This window comes from Salmo salar, chromosome 10 (assembly GCF_965601325.2).
Source record: "Salmo salar chromosome 10, fSalSal1, whole genome shotgun sequence".
NCBI classification, from domain to species: domain Eukaryota; kingdom Metazoa; phylum Chordata; class Actinopteri; order Salmoniformes; family Salmonidae; genus Salmo; species Salmo salar.
In genome coordinates this window covers 25,381,617-25,400,947 of record NC_138300.1, presented here as the reverse complement: position 1 = coordinate 25,400,947, position 19,331 = coordinate 25,381,617, and the positions used below count along the sequence as shown (strand labels likewise).

Sequence of the window (19,331 nt, the reverse complement as noted above, 5' to 3'; positions counted from 1 at the left end):
CTCACAAATATATTGTTACAGTTGTTGGTTAGCTAGCTAGTGAATTTTTGCCATATTAACATAGACGTGATATCAGTTAAAACACCTCAAAACAAGACATGGTATCAAGAACAAGATAAAACTAGCTGAAACGAGCAAGTTACGATTCCCTACATGGCAGCTTCTTGTCATTGTTGCTAGTTATCTGGCCATCCAGAATCACAACAACATACTGACTTCTGGCCCATTGAAGCATGCACATTGTTTTCGTGACGTTGCCAGCTAACCGTCTAAACAGTATGACATATTTACAATGAAGTACTGTGTACTGTAACTACCTAATTCTACTTTAACCCAAATTGACACTTTTGGTCCCTTTCTGTGTACATTTGAGAATATTTCATCATAAAGTCCTAAATATTACAGACATCCCAAGCACATGTTTTATTGAAATATCCTACTATGTAACAGAAATAAGATCCTATTTCAAATAGAACTTCATTCTAATTGGAATAAGACCATTTGAACTGACACTCAGTCTGCGAGATAATACAGAAGACAATACATGAGGCAAACTGACCTGCAAGTCATGAAACCGTTAGGGTGTGCACTCACAGCCTAATATTTGCTGAGTCACATAATCCACCGTGTTAACAATCACATTTCCATTCAAAACAGTACAATCACATCGTCATTGCAACAACTCAGAGTTGAGTAAGTTTACGTTTGATTGGTGCTACTGAAATTCTTTAATTTGATCCCGCCCTGATCCAGTTGAAACTCCGCCTTTCATGCCAATTCTCCAAATGTCGAGTGGAGCAGTCTGGTCTAACACATTTCATTAAAGAAAAAACAAGCAGGTTGAGATGAGTCAAATCATCTCCGGTAGCTCACGTAACGAGACCAGTCACAGGGTGGCTGTAGGGGAGAATGAGAGGAAATGACTCTTCTGAGTTGGCACTGAGACTACATAGTCAAGCAGATGCAGAGAGAATATTTGATTAGAACCTTTTGAACCAATAGAACCTATTGTTGACCGAGGGTAGATAGAAATAATCCTCTTCCACTCACTGCTAGTGGTCATGTACTCCTGTAACATGGCCAGTGGGTAATCTTGGCACACAGCCTGAAATAAAGGTGGTTTCCAGGTGTTGCAACCTGGTCTCAGAGCATTTTGTATTATTCTGTACGGAAATCCAAGACATTTCATATGGTATGTATTCATTTGTGGTTGCCAATCACCCATTGTGTATGATACTGTATGTTACAAATTACAATTTGTATTATATGTTAAGAATTTGCAAACCGTATGAATTGTCACAAAATCTAGCTAGATGGCTAATGTTAGCTAGGCTAGGTGTTAGGGTTACTTTTAGGAGTTAGGTCAAAGGGTTATGGGAAGGGTTAGCTAAAAGGGTTAGCTAACATTTAAGTAGTTGAAAAGTTGGTAATTAGCTAAAATGGTCAAGTTGGCAGTGATAAGATTTGAACTCGCAACTTTTGGGTTGCTAGACATTCGCTAGACATAATCATCCAGCTTATGCAGTGGTGCACATTACTTAAGTAAAAATGCTTTAACAGTAGTACTTAAGTCGTTTTTTTTTTTTTAGGCATCTGTACTTTACTTACATATTTTTACTTTTACTCCACTACATTCCTAAAGAAAATAATGTACTTACTACTCCATACATTTTCCCTGACACCCAAAAGTACTCGTTACATTTTGAATGCTTAGCAGGACAGGAAAATGGTCTAATTCACGCACTTAAAGAGAACATCCCTGTTCATCCCTAGTGCATCTGATCTGGCGGACTCACTAAACACAAAAATACTTTGTTTGTAAATGTCTGAGTGTTGGCGATCAGTACATTTAAAAAACAATAAAATCATGCTGTGGTTTGGCGCCATCTGGTTTGCTTAATACAAGGAATTTGAAATGATTTATACTTTTACTTTTGATACTTAAGTATATATATATTAGCAATTACATTTACTTTTGATACTTAAGTATATTTAAAACCAAATACTTTTAGACTTTCACTCAAGTAGGATTTTACTGGGTGGCTATCACTTAGGTAATTTTCTATTAAGGCATCTTTACTTTTACTCAAGTATGAATATTGGGTACTTTTTCCAACCCTGGTCTTACGTAATCATACGAAACAGAACATATCATACTAAATGGAGTGTCTCGGATTTACATACAGAATACAAAATGCTCTGAGACCAGATTGACAACCGATAGACCTACCTTTGAGGAGCCTACTCATCCAATAAAGTGAATTTCATGTGATGTCCTTGGATTCATTTAGCTCAAGTCAAGCGGGTTCAGGTCATGGTTACATTGATACGCGTTTAATTTGATGCGTGTCCAATAATTACCTGTCCCCATCGAAAAGGAATAGGACAGGTTATGAATGAAAATCATTCTTTCCTTTAACTCTCACTGGCTGTGACATAATACTGTTCATTATGAAATATCATGGCCTGTAAATCCACCCCAGATCACTGTGCCCAAGCCTATCTGGCAAAGGCCAAGTAGTGTTCCTTCTTAGTTTGAGCAATTATGGAGGACAGAAGAAAACATTTACAAAGTTGCCGTCTTCCTTATTAAAACAGTTCGGTCCATACTGTTTCTTGCATAACCGTCTTAAATCAGATAATTAACCCGAATCATGTCACAAGCGCTACATTTCCCCTTCATTGGATCTATAAGTCTAGGATTTTAGGTTTATGGCATATATTAGACTGAATGTGCTTCCAGCTACATATTAACTCCACAACCCTTACACCAGCCATATTTGTGTGCTCTTTATGCCACCTTGTGGACCAACTTAAGACCTGCACAACGGGTTTATTATGTTAGTTGGTGTTGCTCAACAGGCCTTGTTCTCAGTTCTTTTATAAAACAATGTCATAGATTTAATTAACAAACAATATACTAGTTTGAGTGTATATTCTGGAAAAATAAAAATGGTAACACAACACGGCTTCAAACGCTGCTCATCCAATCAGCATCCAGGATCCAAACTACCCAGTCTATAATTAAACATAAGACACAGTTTAGAGTAGGAACATAGAGTGAGTATGTTTAATGTCACCACATACTACAATCTTAGATATGTACAAACATACATATATTATTTTAAGATATGAGAACAACTAAATGACAGGAATGATTCTGCTTCAAATTAAAAAAGAAAGATCTCATAATACTGTGCTCTGATAAAATGCTCAAAACATTAAAAGGAACAGAATGCCTTACAAGGATCCTGGTTAAAAAGACCTACATGGTTAAAATAGATTACAGTACTTGTTTATAAAAATAAAGACTCTTTTAGATTTGGTTTACGTTTCCTGTTTCATTCTTCTACATGGACGGAACTAGTCTTCAAGGGGGAATGTGTAAAGTGGTCAGTGGCGCTCCCTTAGTGGCACATCTGTGATGTCATCTCTTTCTGTAGGAGACAGGAGTTGTAGTTTAGCAACATTATTATAGCAAAAGCACAAAAACGTGCTCGTAAAGATCATAATTCTAGGGTGCAATACAGACATAACTTCAGGCAGCTTCCTTTACACAAAAGCCATGTAATGTCAAAGAAATGATATGGAAATTAAAATGTATCCTTGCCTTTATAAGCTTGTGCAATTGTTTATCAGCTCACATACCAACAAGATAGACAATTCAATTATTTTTTTCTCACTCACCAGTGGCTCGAGCTCCTTATGGTCTGTGAGGTTGAACTCTGTTACAAAGTAGTAGAAGTGCTTGTAACAGGTGTTGACGTGGGCCTCTGCACCCATCTGGCTCACACGATCAAAGTGGTGGATGTAGACGTGGACAAACACACGGAACAAGCGAGACAAAATCTTCTTAGCTACCTGCATGAAGGTCTTGGGGAAGGGAGTACCTTCAAAAACCAAACAAAAGATGACAAAAAAATATGAAGATATGTCCTCCTGAAACATGTAAAGTAAACAAAAGTAGTCATGCTCTCAACCATATGTGTTTGAATCAGTCTACTTGTCAGATTAATTCTCAACTTTTTGTGTATCACAGGATCATGCTTGTATCACTTGAAGGAGATATGTGAGCCTTTAAATGACCACAGGACAGAGGATTCATATTTTCCTTCATCCATCCAATAGCAGACCTGCCAACCCTGTCCACCAGACGCGCGCGGCAAATTTGAGTTTACTCCCCCCCCAGCACGCGCTGTTTGTGAGTCTGATGCTTTTTTAGACATGGTTCCTAATCAACACTAAAAGCAAAATAATTTTGAAAACACAAAAACTAAATGATCGCATCGACACAGACCGCAAAATGGCTACACAAAGCTTAGGCTACCGCAAAGGGAATCTAAACGCTGTTCGCTAGTAGAGTCCGGTGTTTCAGCCTATGTAAAAGGTGCCTATTGTATTTCTTTGCAGCGCATACATTATTTTCGAAGTTTATAAAATCTCAGATCTAGTGCAAAGGCATTTTAGAAGCATTGCCTCTATAGCTAAAACCGGACACTCAATCCTTCATCGCGCAGTCTTCTAAACTCCCGACTCCATTTAATGCCAATGTATGTTTAATTATACTTTTTGTGCCGTGGATCATAATTACAGTTACAGTATATCAGGTTGTGTGATCCTCGTAATGTTACGTGGAAAATACAACTAATTGCACAAATGCGACCAGTTATTTTTCGTATTTAAATTGTATTTATTGCACTAGCAAATGCGTGTCAACGGCTGGTGCTGAATGTCCATCTTATGTTCGCTAAGGTTAGCTTGAAACAGTTAGTGTTTACCTTTCCACAACACACGGAGTCGATAATGGATTTGTCCATGTGTTTACGTACAGCTGACAGTCGGCAAACTCAGCATCACAACAAACAGGAGGGGCAGACACGGGGTAGCTACGTCCAATAATGATGATGTATTAATCTCTATGTCCGTTGACAAACTCCGTACATGTCTGTGTGTTGCAGCTCGAGAATCGGGATGTTAGATTTACTCAGTAGATACATTTTAATAAAATGTATAAAAAAAATAAAATAAAAAAGGACCTATTCTTTTCTGCATACTTTTAACTCGGATCTCGTACCTGCTTTCATGGACAGAGAATTGCGTAGTTGGTACATGTTGGCAGGTCTGCAATAGATGAAGTCCATCCGTTTACACTATTCTAATAGCATTTTAACAATGCATTTCCAGGGACATGTGCACATGCCATGCCTATTTATACCCTACTGTGGATTCTGTGACCCATTTCTAATGCCATTGCTTGGATGTTTCTACAGCTAGTCAGATACCAAGTTGTGTGGTGGGAGGACGTGAAGAATGGAAGGTTAAGAATTTCTGGATCTTTGTAGATGAAAGAATACAGCTGTTGCAAGTAATTCAGCCTAGCAAGATGCTCTTTTGTAACTCTGCCAAAACATTAAACCCATTTATCACAATGCTGATTCCAGCCCATGCACCTAGTTATCATTATTTGTACATACCGACGTTGGTGGGGAAGATGTGTTCGTTGTTGATCTGTACCTCAATCCAGTCCATCAGCAGGCTCATGTACTTTGGGGCTGGAACGGCTGTGGGCTTCTTGTACTTGTGCTCGTCCTGCCAGCGGTACTCGTACTTGGGCCCTCCGGACATGACGGGGCAGGTCTGGTCGGTGCAGGAGTCGCTGATGGTGCCGTAGATGAGGTTGATGCGGTTGAAGAAGTCCACCACGTGCACGGCCACCCAGTCATTCAGGTCCTCTCCATGGGGCAGTGCTACTGCCTGCTTCAGGTCCAGGCCTGCATTCAGAGACGCCTGGGCCTTCTTGTGCAGCTCGAAGCGCTGTGTCCCGGGCTCAAACTTACGCTTCGGCCGGAATGTCCTGTCCTTGTTGAAGACTTGCTTCAGGGCCATGGACATTGTTGCATGTGGCAGTTTGTTTATGTCTTATTGAATTATTTACTGGTTAGATGAAGGAGATATAAACAACAGTGGAGATGTTACACACTGGTTTTATTTTTCCTCACAGCTGATTTTAGTCCTGAGGCTGTTCAAGGGTCAAATCTGAGAGGGGTAGAAAGAATAATTGTCAGTGTCAGATTCACATAGATGCCATATTGTCAAATTCAGCATTAACATGCAATATTCCATCTGGTGCGGCTATACTAACAAGGCCCACAATTTATTTCTTACATTTTTAATATTACAGTGCCAGTCAAAAGTTTGGACACACCTACTCATTTAAGAGTTTCTTTATTTTTACTATTTTCTACATTGTAGAATAATAGTGAAGACATCAAAACTATGAAATAACACATATGGAATCATGTAGTAACCACAAAGTATTATAAACAAATCAAAATATATTTTATATTTGAGATTCTTCAAAGTAGCCACCCTTTGTCTTGATGACAGCTTTGCACACTCTTGGCATTCTCTCAACCAGCTTCACCTGGAATGATTTTCCAACAGTCTTGAAGGAGTTCCCACATATGCTGAGCACTTGTTGGCTGCTTTTCCTTCACTCTGTGGTCCAACTCATCTCAATTGGGTTGAGGTAGGGTGATTGTGGAGGCCAGGTCATCTGATGCAGCACTCAATCACTCTCCTTCTTGGCCAAATAGCCCTTACACAGCCTGGAGGTAAGTTGTCCTGTTGAAAAACAAATGATAGTCCCACTAAGTGCAAACCAGATGGGATGGCGTATCGCTGCAGAATGCTGTTGTAGCCATGCTGGTTAAGTGTGCCTTGAATTCTAAATAGTGTCACCAGCAAAGCACCCCCAAGCCATCACACCTTCTCCCCCAAGCTTCACGGTGGGAACCACACATGTGGAGATCATCCGTTCACCTACTCTGTCTCACAAAGACACGCCGATTGGAACCAAAAATCTCAAATTTGGACTCAGACCAAAAGGACAGATTTCTACCGGTCTAATGTCCATTGCTCGTTCCTTGGCCAAAGCAAGTCTTTTCTTCTTATTGGTGTCCTTTAGTAGTGGTTTCTTTCCAGCAATTCGACCATGAAGGCCTGATTCACGCAGTCTCCTCTGAACAGTTGATGTTGAGATGTCTGTTACTTGAACTCTGAAGCATTTATTTGGGCTGCAATTTCTGAGGCTGGTAACTCTAATGAACTTATCCTCTGCAGCAGAGGTCTTCCTTTCCTGTGGCGGTCCTCCTGAAAGCCAGTTCAAGTGCGACTGCACTTGAAGGTACTTTCAAAGTTCTTAACATTTTCCGGATTGGGAAAGGGGATACCTAGTCTGTTGTGTTTCCCGCATTTAACCCAACTCCTCTGAATCAGAGAGGTGCAACATCCATGGCTTCGGCGCCCGAGGAACAGTGGGTTAACTGCCTTGTTCAGGGGCAGAACAACAGATTTTGTTTTACCTTGTCAGCTCGGGGATTCGATCCAGCAACCTTTCTGTTACTGGCCCAACACTCCTACCTTCCAGGACATTAACTTTGAACAAGGCACACCTGTTAATTGAAATACATTCCAGGTGACTACCTCATGAAGCTGGTTGAGAGAATGCCAAGAGTGTGCAAAGCCATCAGAGGCTAAGGGTGGCTACTTTGAAGAATCTCAAATATAAAATATTTGGATTTGTTTAACACCTTTTTGGTTACTACATCATTCCATGTGTGTCATTTCATTCACTACTGTAAGTCGCTCTGGATAAGAGCGTCTGCTAAATGACTAAAATGTAAATTTCATAGTTTTGATGTCTTCACTATTATTCTACAACGTAGAGAATAATAAAAAATACAGAAAAACCCTTGAATGAGTAGGTGTGTCCAAATTGTTGACTGATACTTTGTAAAAACAATCACCATTAGTTCTGTTGTTTGGTATGAATTAATAATACTGTAAGCATTTGTGGTGTCTGTCCATTTCTGAGCTCCAATTAACTAATGAAAAAAACAAATCATAAATAATGTTTAAGCATTGATTAATAATCACTTAATCAAATTATTAAACCATATTTAACTACCAAACCATAAAAATACACATCCATGACTGCTGTCATAAGAGTAGTAGGTTCATGGAAGTCTGTCCTCCACATCAACTTAGAGAAGAATAACACCAACCAGTTACAATGTTACAAAAGTGAGTGTTGTTACAGAGTAGACTAGATAGTTACCACTAGATAGTTACCATGCTGCAGGGAGAGGTTTTTAATTAGAATGTGGTTACAATGTTGCAAGCTATACGAGTCATTTCCTATTTGTCACATTTACTTTACGGCCTGGTTCAGCCAAGCGAGTCAGCATGGACAACCTTGCACGACATTATGAAGTGACCTCAGACAATAAGGCCATTTCATATATCGAAGTTACTTATAGGCCTATATCGAGACAGCCGACATAAGAAGTATAAAGTGGTCGGAGGCAAAAGTGAAACAAACTAAATCTCGCTAGTTAGTACATGATGTAGCCTTGCGGCCGCCTGCGCGCTGATGCTAATGTTGGCTTCTTGAACGACGAGGGCGCGTGACGAGGCTACGAAGTTTATTCATGACGTGAAAAGAAAGACATCAATCGCACTTGTTGCTTTTCGCATAATAAAGCTAAGCATAATCTTCTCATCAAAAGAGTTCTCATTATTACATTTCACGTAAAAATAACGGCGTAAATTGCTACCGAGCTGACGGTGACGAAATTCGTATCCCAACCACTTTCCCCGAACTTAGAGAGATACCACTTACTTGTTCCGCTTTATTGAGCCTTCTTTACCGATGTTCCCTTGAATAAAACAAACTTTGCTAATCGTTTTCAAATGTATAACAAAAGCTACATTATGATTAATGTATAAGAGTTCGGCTCATAGCGCTAAGTCTATACTTTATTAGGAAACAAAAATAAGCCCCTCCCTACCAACAAAAACCCCCACTTCCTTTGATCAGACGTCACTGTACACCGCCCGAGGACAGAGTGGCGCACCTCAATGAGGCCTGCACAACTCTATCATTAGGCTAGTAGCCTAATGATATGCCTACAAGTATCTTGATAATTCAAACAAAGTGAATTGTTTCACATCATATTAATCCAAGCAAGACTCTTGTGTCGATGATATAGCTATGGGTTTAATTGCTTCATCATAGTATTCGATTTTAAAGTGTTGTGAAAATGTTAATCTGTCGTGGAAGTGACAAACTTGGTAACCGACATTATGAATATGTAGACAATTTCACAACTCAAAAACGAAATGAATCCCATATTTCTGATCTTAAAGTCTGTTTCATAATTTATTCAAAAATAATTTCCACAATTACTTAATATACATACACCATATTCTGTGACATGTTTTATTCATCATGACGTGTTAACAAATGTATAGAGAGCTGAAGCACTTAAATAGAAACAGAATTCACGCTAGACTTAATTATATCTCAGGGAATTACACTTTCAATATGCAGTTTTACAATTCTAACATGCACCATTTTTTGGGGGGTTTCTTCCAAAACATTCAAACCAACAAAGGATGCAGTCCTGAGCTACTAAAAAAGGCTGTTCTAATATGAATTACTTTCATTACAGACTCACATTTGCATCAATAAGGCTTATTTAGCTGTTTACTGTTGCTGTCTGTTTCTGAAGCCGTCAGCTTGTTCCCAGTTCATAAGAGGCTCATTGTCTATCTCAAAGAATGCATTGTGTGGCGCGGGGACAGAGTGTATCTTGTCCCTGGACTATTTGAGAGGCTCAGCAGCATCTGTGGTCCCCTCAGGCAGAGGTTTGTTGGATATAGAGTAATAAAAGCCTCGCATGTGCTCCTCCACCTTCACAAAGCCTGGCCGGTCCTCGTGTCTGAGAAGAGAAAGATCAGACACTTTAGACGCGATGGATCTCCTTTGGGCAGCAGTGTGGTCTAGTAGCATGTGGTGGGAAAGTGAATAGGTCTCTGGTTTCTCACTTACTTGTATGTCCAGCAGTCCTTCATCAGAGCATACATTTTATCTGGACATCCAGATGGACATTCCATGCGGCTCCCACTGGCAATGAAACCGATCACCTCAGGACCTTTCATTTTCTGATCACATGTGGTAAAAAGACAGATGAAGATAATCTCAACAGCTCCTTTGTTGGAGGCTATTATTATTTAACCTTTATTTAACTAGGCAAGTCAGTTAAGAACAAATTCGTATTTACAATGACAGCCTAGGAACAGTGGGTTAACTGCCTTGTTCAGGGGCAGAACAACAGATTTTTACCTTGTCAGCTCGGGGATTTGATCTAGCGACCTTTCGGTAACTGGCCCAATGCTCTAACTACTAGGCAACAGTATACATCTTTAAATGTTTGTTGTATATAGATCTTGCTGCTGCTGTACAGATAGTACCTTGTATGGTTTCCCTCCAAAAGAAAAGGCTTCCCACATGGTGACACCGAAGCTCCAGACATCACTCTTGCTGGAGAATTTGTGGAAATTCATGCATTCTGGAGCATACCACTTCAGCGGCCATTTTCCTGCTGTGCGTGCCTATGTACCCACGCACACACATGCTTACCATACCACATGAATAATGTACATATAAAGAACTGCATCATTTAACTATATAAAACAGACCAACTTAACATTATAGCACATGACACGTGCAAGAGACTTCTACCTTGTAATAGTTGTCATCAGCACCCAAAGCCTTGGACAGACCAAAGTCACTGATCTTGGCAAACTGTTGGTTGACCAGCAGGACGTTGCGAGCTGCCAGGTCTCTGTGCACAAAGTTCTTCTCCTCCAGGTACTTCATTCCCATAGACACCTGGTGCATCAGCCCCACAATGTTCTCCACTGTGACCTTATCCCTGAGAGGTAGAGAGACAGAAAGGGAACTCAAATAAAGCTTTAGGGGAATTCTCATGGTATTTAGCTTCACTTTGCTGAGCTCATCATCACTGTTTGAGTAATAACAAGGCTATCATTAATTGCATTTCCATAACTCTCTATGATCAATGTCACTATTAAGAGAAAAACATGCCTTATGATATACTGTACTACACTACACGTGTGAAATAATTGGCCTTACTTATTGGTGGAGAGGAACTTGTTGAGTGGCCCAGCAGAAGCCATCTCCATCACCAGCATCAGGCACTCAGCCTGGCAGAGCCCCAGCATACGGACGATGTAAGGGTTACTCAGTTGGTGCATGATCTCTGCCTCCCTCATCAGCTCATCTTTCACCAGCTTCTCATTCTCATTCTTCAGCACCTTGATGGCCACATCAGTGTGGCCCCTGGAACCACACAAGAATTTGTGATGTGTTATCAATAGGGCCCCATGTTTTTCTAAATGTTAGCCTCTAACTAGGGTTCAGAGTTTTTCCTGATCAGCTCACTTTCTCAGTAAAAATAATTATAAACCTCTGTGACATAAAACGTAGTTATCAGTTGTTATAAGTGGCTCTAGGCATGAGGTTATTGGGCCTTCCCTGTGGCTCAGTTGGTAGAGCATGGTGTTTGCAACGCCAGCATTCACAGTAGTGAATGCATGAAATGAAATGTATGCATTCACTACTGTAAGTCGCTCTGGATAAGAGCATCTGCTAAATGACTAAAATGTAAATGTTATTGGTTCATAACTCAGGTTCTGATGTTTTGATTCATCCAAGAAGCAGCACCCCCCACCCCCCTCACTTATTTGTCTTGAAGACTCCTTTCTTGACACAGCCAAAGTTGCCTGAGCCGAGCTCCACCTCGTCGATCATCAGCTGCTCCCTATTGATGAAGAACTTCTTCAGGTCATTGGGGTCATGGTAAGGGTTGACAAATTCACTGCAGTCCATGGGCAGCATCTGACGGTCTGTGGGGGGCGAAGTGTTGACTTCCGTGGAGCCCCCCAGAGGTACTGTAAGAAATGGCCAAACCAAAGGTAAATGACTTAAAGACACATTCAATGATTTTTTTCTGTGTATTTTGGTGGAAAGGCCATGTGTGTCTGTTGTAATGTTAATGACCTACCTCCAGGTGGCGGTGTGTATGCATTTGTTCTGGACCGCCTCTGAAAGAAGTGTACTGTATTCAGTAGATCTGTGTGAATGAAGTTGGAAAGTACTGCATCTACCATGGAGAAATTATAAAATGTTCTTCACACTCACCCCTAAGGGCACAACCGGAGTCTCTGAAAATGGATTTGAAAAATAAGACAATTAATTAAATTGCATAGGGTACACATTTTGTGAAGGGATAAGAAGAATGTGATGATTTTGATTCATTTGAGAACAAAATGTTGGTTCAGTACGTTTGGCATTGTTGCGGTTCACACATGGTTCCCTCAGAACTGTCACTAGCCCATCAGGCTTCATCTTAAGATACTCAACCAGCTGCAATGTAGAAGGGAGGGAGAGTGGGGCAAACTTAAACATGAGGTAGCAGACAATAAATTTGAACCAATTTGTTGAAGAAGAGAGAACAATCTACCTGCCACACTGTGTCAAATTTGGTTCCCTCTGGCATGGAGTACTTCCCTGATTTGTCATGTAGGATCTGGTAATGGTAGGCCGTTTTCCCGTACACCAAAGAAAGGGCAAAGGTGCCGGACTCTTCCCTGTCTCTGACTCTGATGAGAAAAAAACACTATAATCATTGTTGTGAGTGTTTTGGGATGTGATGGAAATTGTTATGTTTGTGCTTTTCTATGAACCAATTTCTGTTTTCATGCAATGACTGATTGAACGAATCCTCACTATCAGTATCTGCAATTTGGCAGTACGCCCAAAACCTTGTTAAGAGAAAGGGATATCTCAGTTTCAAGATCTCAGCTTAGAGAGAATAAGCCTCGTGAGGTATTGGTCTGTCACATGTATGACCCAGTATTGGTCGTCACACGAATGAAGCAAACATTAATTATGAATGATGAATAAGCTAAATCATGCAAATATAACTTGTCAGTAGATAAGGGAACTAATGGGACTGCCCCGTTAGAGCTCCTGACAGACATTCCCTGTGGTGCATCAAGTTTGTTGGAACCTCTCCAGTGCGCTGATTGTAAATAATGATTAATTTAAGATTTACTTTGAGTGTCCCTGTGTAAGAATTACCACGACAGGGACTTTCGGATGGAATTGGACTAAAAAATATTAAATGACTCACAGGAACTTTCCGTCTGGCTGTGCCCTGGAATAGAGTCGCCTCTCCCCCTCCTGGCGAGGGATCTTGCCGTGGTACCAGGGCATCCTCTCATGGGCAGTGGTGGCGATCAGCTTCTCCAGCTGTGGGGCCTGGCTGATGATGGCCTGCTCCATGGCCTCCCCCTGAACAGATAGACAGTTAGTCAACCTGAGCCTACACAGGGCCAGCAGGGCCAGCAGACTAACAACAGTAAACCTACTCGTGCCAAGGTTCCAACAGGGCCAGCAGACTAACTACAGTTAACCTACTCGTGCCAAGGTTCTACAGGGCATCAGAGATGCTGTTGGTGTGACCCTGCTGCCTATTCTTCAGCCAACCCTTACCTCCAGGTTCCATGTCTGTCGTACATACTCCCTCAGCATGTTGTCCCTCAGGTTATCAAAGACGCCTGCTCTAATGGGGTTGTCTGGTGAGCGCAGACAGGGCTTCTTCAGATTGCACACCAGGCCATCTGAGTCCTTACTGTAGAACTCACAGAGCTCCGCTGGCCCACAGTGGGGCTTGCCACCCGCAATACAGTAGGTGCCATTGAGTTGTTTCTCCACAGAGTAGTGGTGGAAGTCCAGGTCCCACACCAGGGAGATCACGTAGCCGCCCAGGCTCCGCAGACACTGGCGCAGCAAGAACAGCCCGTCTGCCATGCCTGCCAGCTTCAGGTGCTCCTCAGCCTCCGAGCGACTGATGCTGCCGTAGAAGAATGGCAGTTCTGTCGCAGGGTCTGTTGCCATGTCTGAGTCTCCTCAGGAAGTACAAGGGAAGACTCCTCAGTTGGAAGGGTTGGAGATGTCTGGAGGCTCCTGATTAAAGATCTATACAGAGAGAGAATGGAAAATAATAATGCATTATTATTTTCACAATATTCAAATTACCACAAGCAATGCTAACTACAGTATGTTTTCCAGATCGTTGTTTTTCTCTAATTGAGGTTGTTGATGACAGTCTACAGTCTTCATCAGAAACTCCATCTCAGGGATCCAGAGGAGTATCTGGGGTATTTGTGTGGTTGGGCTGTTCTGGGTGCAGTATGTGAGATAAATAGTAGGCTATGCGTGTTTCTCTACACCGGCACAGACTGGTGTTAAGCACAGCCACAACAGGAAACGGCACCCGCCCCCGTCCTCCTTCTCCAACTCTTCAGTTTCTCACTCTTACGTTGAACAGGTGCTGCTGTTTCTCAAATTTTCCCTGAGCTGTTCAACACACTAGCTGCACATTTCAATGAAGACTATGAAAACAAATGTCATTTTTAGACAAATGAAAATACAGAAACAAAATATTTCAGATGTAGCCCCATCAGTATTTGTTTAAACTAATTAGCGCTTTTTTCTGACTATCAGGAAAATGTAAAAGAAGTGTAGACTGCAGGCTGTGCAATTACCATCAAAGCATCTAGTGTCTGCTCTGCTGTGAGGTATCTTTATGTGATAACAAGTGGAAAATGCCTGTTGGTGGGTAAGACACAGATGAGTATCATAACTTTTTAAACGCACACCAGACAACTATCAAGATGACATGATATTCACGCACAGAAGCCGAAATAAAAGGATTCTAGTAGGCAAAATAGACAGTTGAATCAGTTAGCATAGTGATGTATTGAGTTTTCTATTTGCGGTTTTCATATAACTTCCTCTTTTCCGTTTAATTTGACAGCCTCATTTTGGAAAATGGAAGCTTTAGCAAAAAAAGATGTAATCTGTTGGTGTGAGTCATAGGTCAGGGTGGTTTTCCTTGGTTTGGTTTGTAGTTTCAATCAACTGCTAAAATCAAACTTCAGTTTATTACGTGATACACAATATACTAGTAGCTCCTTATGGGAACTCTCCATTCCTATTCTTCTTGTAAAAAAGTGCAAACTTATGGCCCATGGCCAATATTTGATGTATTGTTTCAGAGATCTGAAGTCCTGTGCTTTGTGAAAGGATTCTATGAGGTGAGGTATGTCAAAAGGAGGGTGAAGGTAAAGACTGAATCACCTTTGTCTATGTGTGTCTATGTTTGTGTTTATGCTTTTAAAACCGTGTTGTGATTCAACCACAGTTTCCTGGACGTACAGTACCTGTGACAGTATGCTCACATCCACGCCGGACACACAGACACAGAGCCACAGAGAGACGCAATGTGCCACAGCATACATAAACTCCACCATGGCCTGAGAGCTTCAAACCCCCACTCACCACAGTAAAGGGACAGTGGTACAAAGACATGTTGTACTGTGAAAACTGTGCCTTTAGTATGCACTTGTTTACATTTCTGAAATTCTATTGATGTGAATGGCTAAAACTGACTTGTGTTTAGTTTTATTTCCTGTTTTTTTATCCTTGTATTTTATGAGCTGAATCATCTAAAAGTCTGAATGACAGAATAAAGTACTTGAGAATAGCCATAAAAGTCAGTTCCCATGCAAATGGAAAGATGTTGAGCATAAAAACCAATCTGTCAGAGAAGAAGATGTATTGTCAAAAATAGAGTTGTTGACGAGTAAATGTCCACATTTTCTTTTCTAGTTCCCTGAATTTATGAGTGAACACATAGAGAAAACCATAAATGTCTCACCACTAGCTCAGTAATCGGAGCATAAATATGCTGTTTGCTTTTGACCACCCCAATTCTCTTCCCTGATGTTGCTTTCCTTCCAGTCCAGGACAGACAACCTAAACGGAGATCAACTTCTGATAAGGGAATACACTATATATTTAAGCAATAAGGCCCGAGGGGGTGTGGTTTATGGCCAATATACCACGGCTAAGAGCTGTTCTTATGCACAACGCAAAGCGGAGTGCCTGGACACAGCCCTTAGCCGTGGTATATTGGCCATATATCACAAACACCCAAGGTTCCTTATTGCTATTATAAATTGGTTACCAACATAATTAGAGCAGTTAAAATAAATGTTTTGTCATACCCATGGTATACAGTCTGATATACCACGGCTTTCAGCCAATCAGCATTCAGGGCTCGAACCACCCAGTTTATAATCTCTTTTATATATGGCCAATATACCACGGCTAAGGGCTGTGTCCAGGCACTCCGCGTTGCGTCGTGTGCAAGAACAGCCCTTAGCCGTGATATGTTGGCCATATACCACACCTCCTCAGACCTTATTGCTTAATAAAACTATTTTTGAATGTTATACTGCTTCATAAGGAAAACAAACCAACCAAGACAAATTTCCCTAACAATATATAGAGCAACCCAGATGTTACTTTACAAAACAGAGACTGACAGTGTGATGGATATTTAACTGCATCAGCACTTTTTCCAATACACTTCTACAAACATTACCCATGCTGTTAATATTCAAACGTTACATTCCAACAAAATTACTTTTTTCCCACAAGACATTAAACTCACATCAAAACCAGCTGTAGGCCTATATTCTCCCCTGGTAGACCCTGCATTCTCAGTAGTGCTTTGCCCGGAGGTTGGTTGGGGTTTACAGCTGAGCCAATATAGGGCATACGGTACCAGCAGGTTGGACGGCTGAACCGGCCGACCCTTAGAGGAGTCCCAGGCCCTCTCGGCAGGCTGAAGGCCATAGATTTAAAGAGCGGAGAGATAGCAGAACTGTGTTCTGACGCAGAACCTTTTCCGTGCAAATACTTGTGACTGTGAGGTCTACAATAGAAATGCCTTGTCCACTGAACCACAGAGGATAACATGATAGAGGGCCCTTGGTTTAGCTATAAGACATTACATTAATCAACTATAAGAAGTAAACTCAGCTTTGCTAAATTCAGTCGTTGGCTCATGGCCATGATCTGTAACAATAATACATATTTGCCATGTATTTCATATGTAATCATAGTCATATAAATAATAGCCCATCATGTTTTGCCATTACAGTGTTCAAAAGATGATTAAAAAGAAACGTTATATCAGAAACATTATCTGTTCTGTAAGTTATACTAACAAAAACATTCCTAAATCATTAGATACCCAATACCTAGCTATTTTTAGGGATTGCTTTGGCTACTACTAAATATAAATGTGTTCAATGCGGCAATGTTTTTTATATAGTGGTGTAGGCCTTTAGAGAACAAAGAGACCACACAATGTTGCTTAATAACACCTAGGCCTACAAATAGGCCTACAAAAATAGGCCTACAAACATCAAACATACATTAAAATGGTGGAAGGCTCTAATAAGTAGTTCATTTAAAGTATGTGGCTGAGACTGCTACCTAGAAAACAAATACTATTTAGAGATTGCTTACTTCAATGGAAAATCAATAAGGGACTTAATGCGCATATTTTTCCTAAACGTAGAAGACAATTGCTGATTTCAAATCAAGCTTTTGGAATTTCTTGTTCTGCTATTGTTTCATGCAGCTTGCAAAATGCTTGACTTGCTGGGTAGCTGACAATGGCCCCTCACCCAGCCATATTTAGCCAGTCGAGCTTAAGACCAAACCCAAGAGGATAATCAAGTATTTTGTGACCCCTAACTCTCTAACTCTCCCTGGAACGACAACACATCAGTCTTAGTGATCTGGGTTGTGGCACCTCTGTAATGAGTTAGCCAATATATAGAATTCAATTGCCCAAGTCAGCCACACATCGTCAGGGCACAGTTTAGCCAGTCAGGTTTAAACCAGGGCTCTATCCCAACAGGCCAATCAAGTTGTTTCTTATAGATTCTTATAGAACCCATTACTGGATTGCATTATGTTCAGAATATTTCAAAGAAGTATGAAGGTTAGTCTGTCGTCTAGTTGAAAATGAGTCTCTGTTTAAAACGTCATAAAAATACAGCCCCTTATTTTCATACAAAGCACAGTAACCTCTTTTGTAATATTTGTCTGATTACAAGTGCCAACAAGTCTCAAAATATAATCTACAGTATAATTCTAAAGAAAATTACAAGCAGTAACGACACACATAAAACACGGGTGTGTCTACTTGAAAATCTTACCCCTTTTGGTTTTCTATTCATATACACAATGAAAGCAACTATTTATAAATATAATCTTTACTTTTGAAGCCACAGCTAGAATGTCTTTGCGCACTGTGGTGAACCCATTTTTCCTGTGTTACAGCAAAAACTCTTCTAATAGAAACATATTAACAGTTTTAAATCTGTTTAAGACGCTGGTTATAAGGAAACAAGTCATAGAAAAGGAACATTTCAAGAACAATCTTTTACATATATTATTGATATAAATGCAGTCTAAAATATTGTATTGTATACTTCAAAGTACATCAAAGTAATAGACTTTCAACTTGATCTTTTTTTCCATCCCCTTTTTTTCCATACAGCCAGAACAAAATCCTTGATTTGGTTAAAAGAGATTCATCCTAATTCCTCAACTGAAAATAAGTGAATAAAAAGACAGAACTGGCTTTTTAAATTAGATGGACTCACCATACACTATTTCACTGGAACTGAGGAAAGAAGTCAGCGATCTTAGTAGATTGGCCTCAGAGACAGAGAGCTGCTGAGTCTGTCGATCTGTATAGGTGACAGAAAATATGCATCAGCACTGCTGAGTGAGGGCACGAGTGAGGGTTCAGGAAAACTATGTGGGTTGATTGATACAGCCCTGGAATCTTCACTAAGCTACTTCCTCACCTCAGCTACATGAAACCCTTTCTACTATACTACCTTTTGTTTCATGAAAAGGCAGAAAATAAAATAGCACAATTTCAATATTTACAACCATCTGACACAGCTGACCCAGTCTTCTGTTTCCAACTGTCGACCACAGCCCTCCAGCAGCGAGGCTATGGTGGAGGTTTTAATGGTTACATGGAACAGCATTCCATTTCAGATATCTCTTTGTTGGAGGCCACATGTCAGAACAGGGCTAGTGCAGGCCCTCAAAATCACCTACAGAGGGCGGTCTGGATTAACTATTCAGGTAGACCTAACTACTACCACTAATAACAAGTTAAGTGTATGTGTAATATGCATAGGATACACATGATGTACACAGTACAATGGAATACTTAATAAAGGAATTAAGTAGGATAATAACGCTGGCACGTTGCTGTTACCGCTACAGTTGTCTACTAAATGTCTTCTGTGCTCGCTTCGATGCAGGAATCAGGTAAGACCCAAGTCCAGACCGTGTCGAAGTAACAATGTTTATTGCAGCAAACAGAGGTAAAGGTACAGGGCGGCAGGCGGGCTCAGGGTCAGGTCAGGCAGAGGTCAGAAATCCAGATAGGGGCAGAGGTACCGGACAGTAGGCAGGCTCAGGGGCAGGCAGAGCAGTCAGGTGGGCGATT

General features: G+C 40.8%; 2 protein-coding genes across 3 annotated transcripts; both read right to left on the bottom strand.

Annotated features, from left to right (window-relative positions):
- Positions 1–3,056: 3,056 nt before the first annotated feature.
- On the bottom strand, positions 3,057–8,904 carry LOC106613847 (MOB kinase activator 3A). Its single transcript, XM_014216519.3, has 4 exons — positions 8,684–8,904; positions 5,475–6,036; positions 3,688–3,890; positions 3,057–3,437 (listed from the first exon to the last, which is right to left on the bottom strand). Exons 2-4 carry the CDS (start codon positions 5,890–5,892, stop codon positions 3,408–3,410), a joined length of 651 nt encoding a protein of 216 aa, XP_014071994.1. The 5' UTR covers positions 5,893–6,036; positions 8,684–8,904; the 3' UTR covers positions 3,057–3,407.
- Positions 8,905–9,204: 300 nt separating this feature from the next.
- LOC106613845 (tyrosine-protein kinase ZAP-70) lies at positions 9,205–18,893 on the bottom strand. Of its 2 annotated transcripts, XM_014216514.2 has the most exons (14): positions 18,761–18,893; positions 18,466–18,552; positions 13,427–13,912; positions 13,065–13,225; positions 12,393–12,531; positions 12,214–12,295; positions 12,071–12,093; positions 11,934–11,973; positions 11,610–11,820; positions 11,003–11,209; positions 10,589–10,781; positions 10,318–10,458; positions 9,896–10,008; positions 9,205–9,785 (listed from the first exon to the last, which is right to left on the bottom strand). In XM_014216514.2, exons 3-14 carry the CDS (start codon positions 13,829–13,831, stop codon positions 9,668–9,670), a joined length of 1,833 nt encoding a protein of 610 aa, XP_014071989.1. In that variant the 5' UTR covers positions 13,832–13,912; positions 18,466–18,552; positions 18,761–18,893; the 3' UTR covers positions 9,205–9,667. The 2 variants fall into 2 exon arrangements, with proteins under 2 accessions (XP_014071989.1, XP_082812958.1); XM_082956832.1 differs by lacking the exon at positions 18,761–18,893 and having other exon boundaries at positions 18,466–18,603.
- Between the last annotated feature and the right edge of the window lie 438 nt (positions 18,894–19,331).

What these genes read in the sequence shown, in the direction of transcription:
- LOC106613847 (XM_014216519.3), bottom strand. Translation starts at nt 5,892, where the DNA reads ATGTCCATGGCCCTGAAGCAAGTCTTCAACAAGGACAGGACATTCCGG. An exon ending in CATCTTCCCCACCAACGTCG is followed by an intron (nt 3,891 to 5,474) that starts GTATGTACAAAT and finishes TGGTTTTTGAAG; the next exon opens with GTACTCCCTTCCCCAAGACC. An exon ending in ATAAGGAGCTCGAGCCACTG is followed by an intron (nt 3,438 to 3,687) that starts GTGAGTGAGAAA and finishes TGTCTCCTACAG; the next exon opens with AAAGAGATGACATCACAGAT.
- LOC106613845 (XM_014216514.2), bottom strand. Translation starts at nt 13,831, where the DNA reads ATGGCAACAGACCCTGCGACAGAACTGCCATTCTTCTACGGCAGCATC. An exon ending in CAGCCAGACGGAAAGTTCCT is followed by an intron (nt 12,532 to 13,064) that starts GTGAGTCATTTA and finishes TTTTCTCATCAG; the next exon opens with AGTCAGAGACAGGGAAGAGT. An exon ending in AAGGACTGCTGGACATACAA is followed by an intron (nt 9,786 to 9,895) that starts GTAAGTGAGAAA and finishes TTCTCTTCTCAG; the next exon opens with ACACGAGGACCGGCCAGGCT.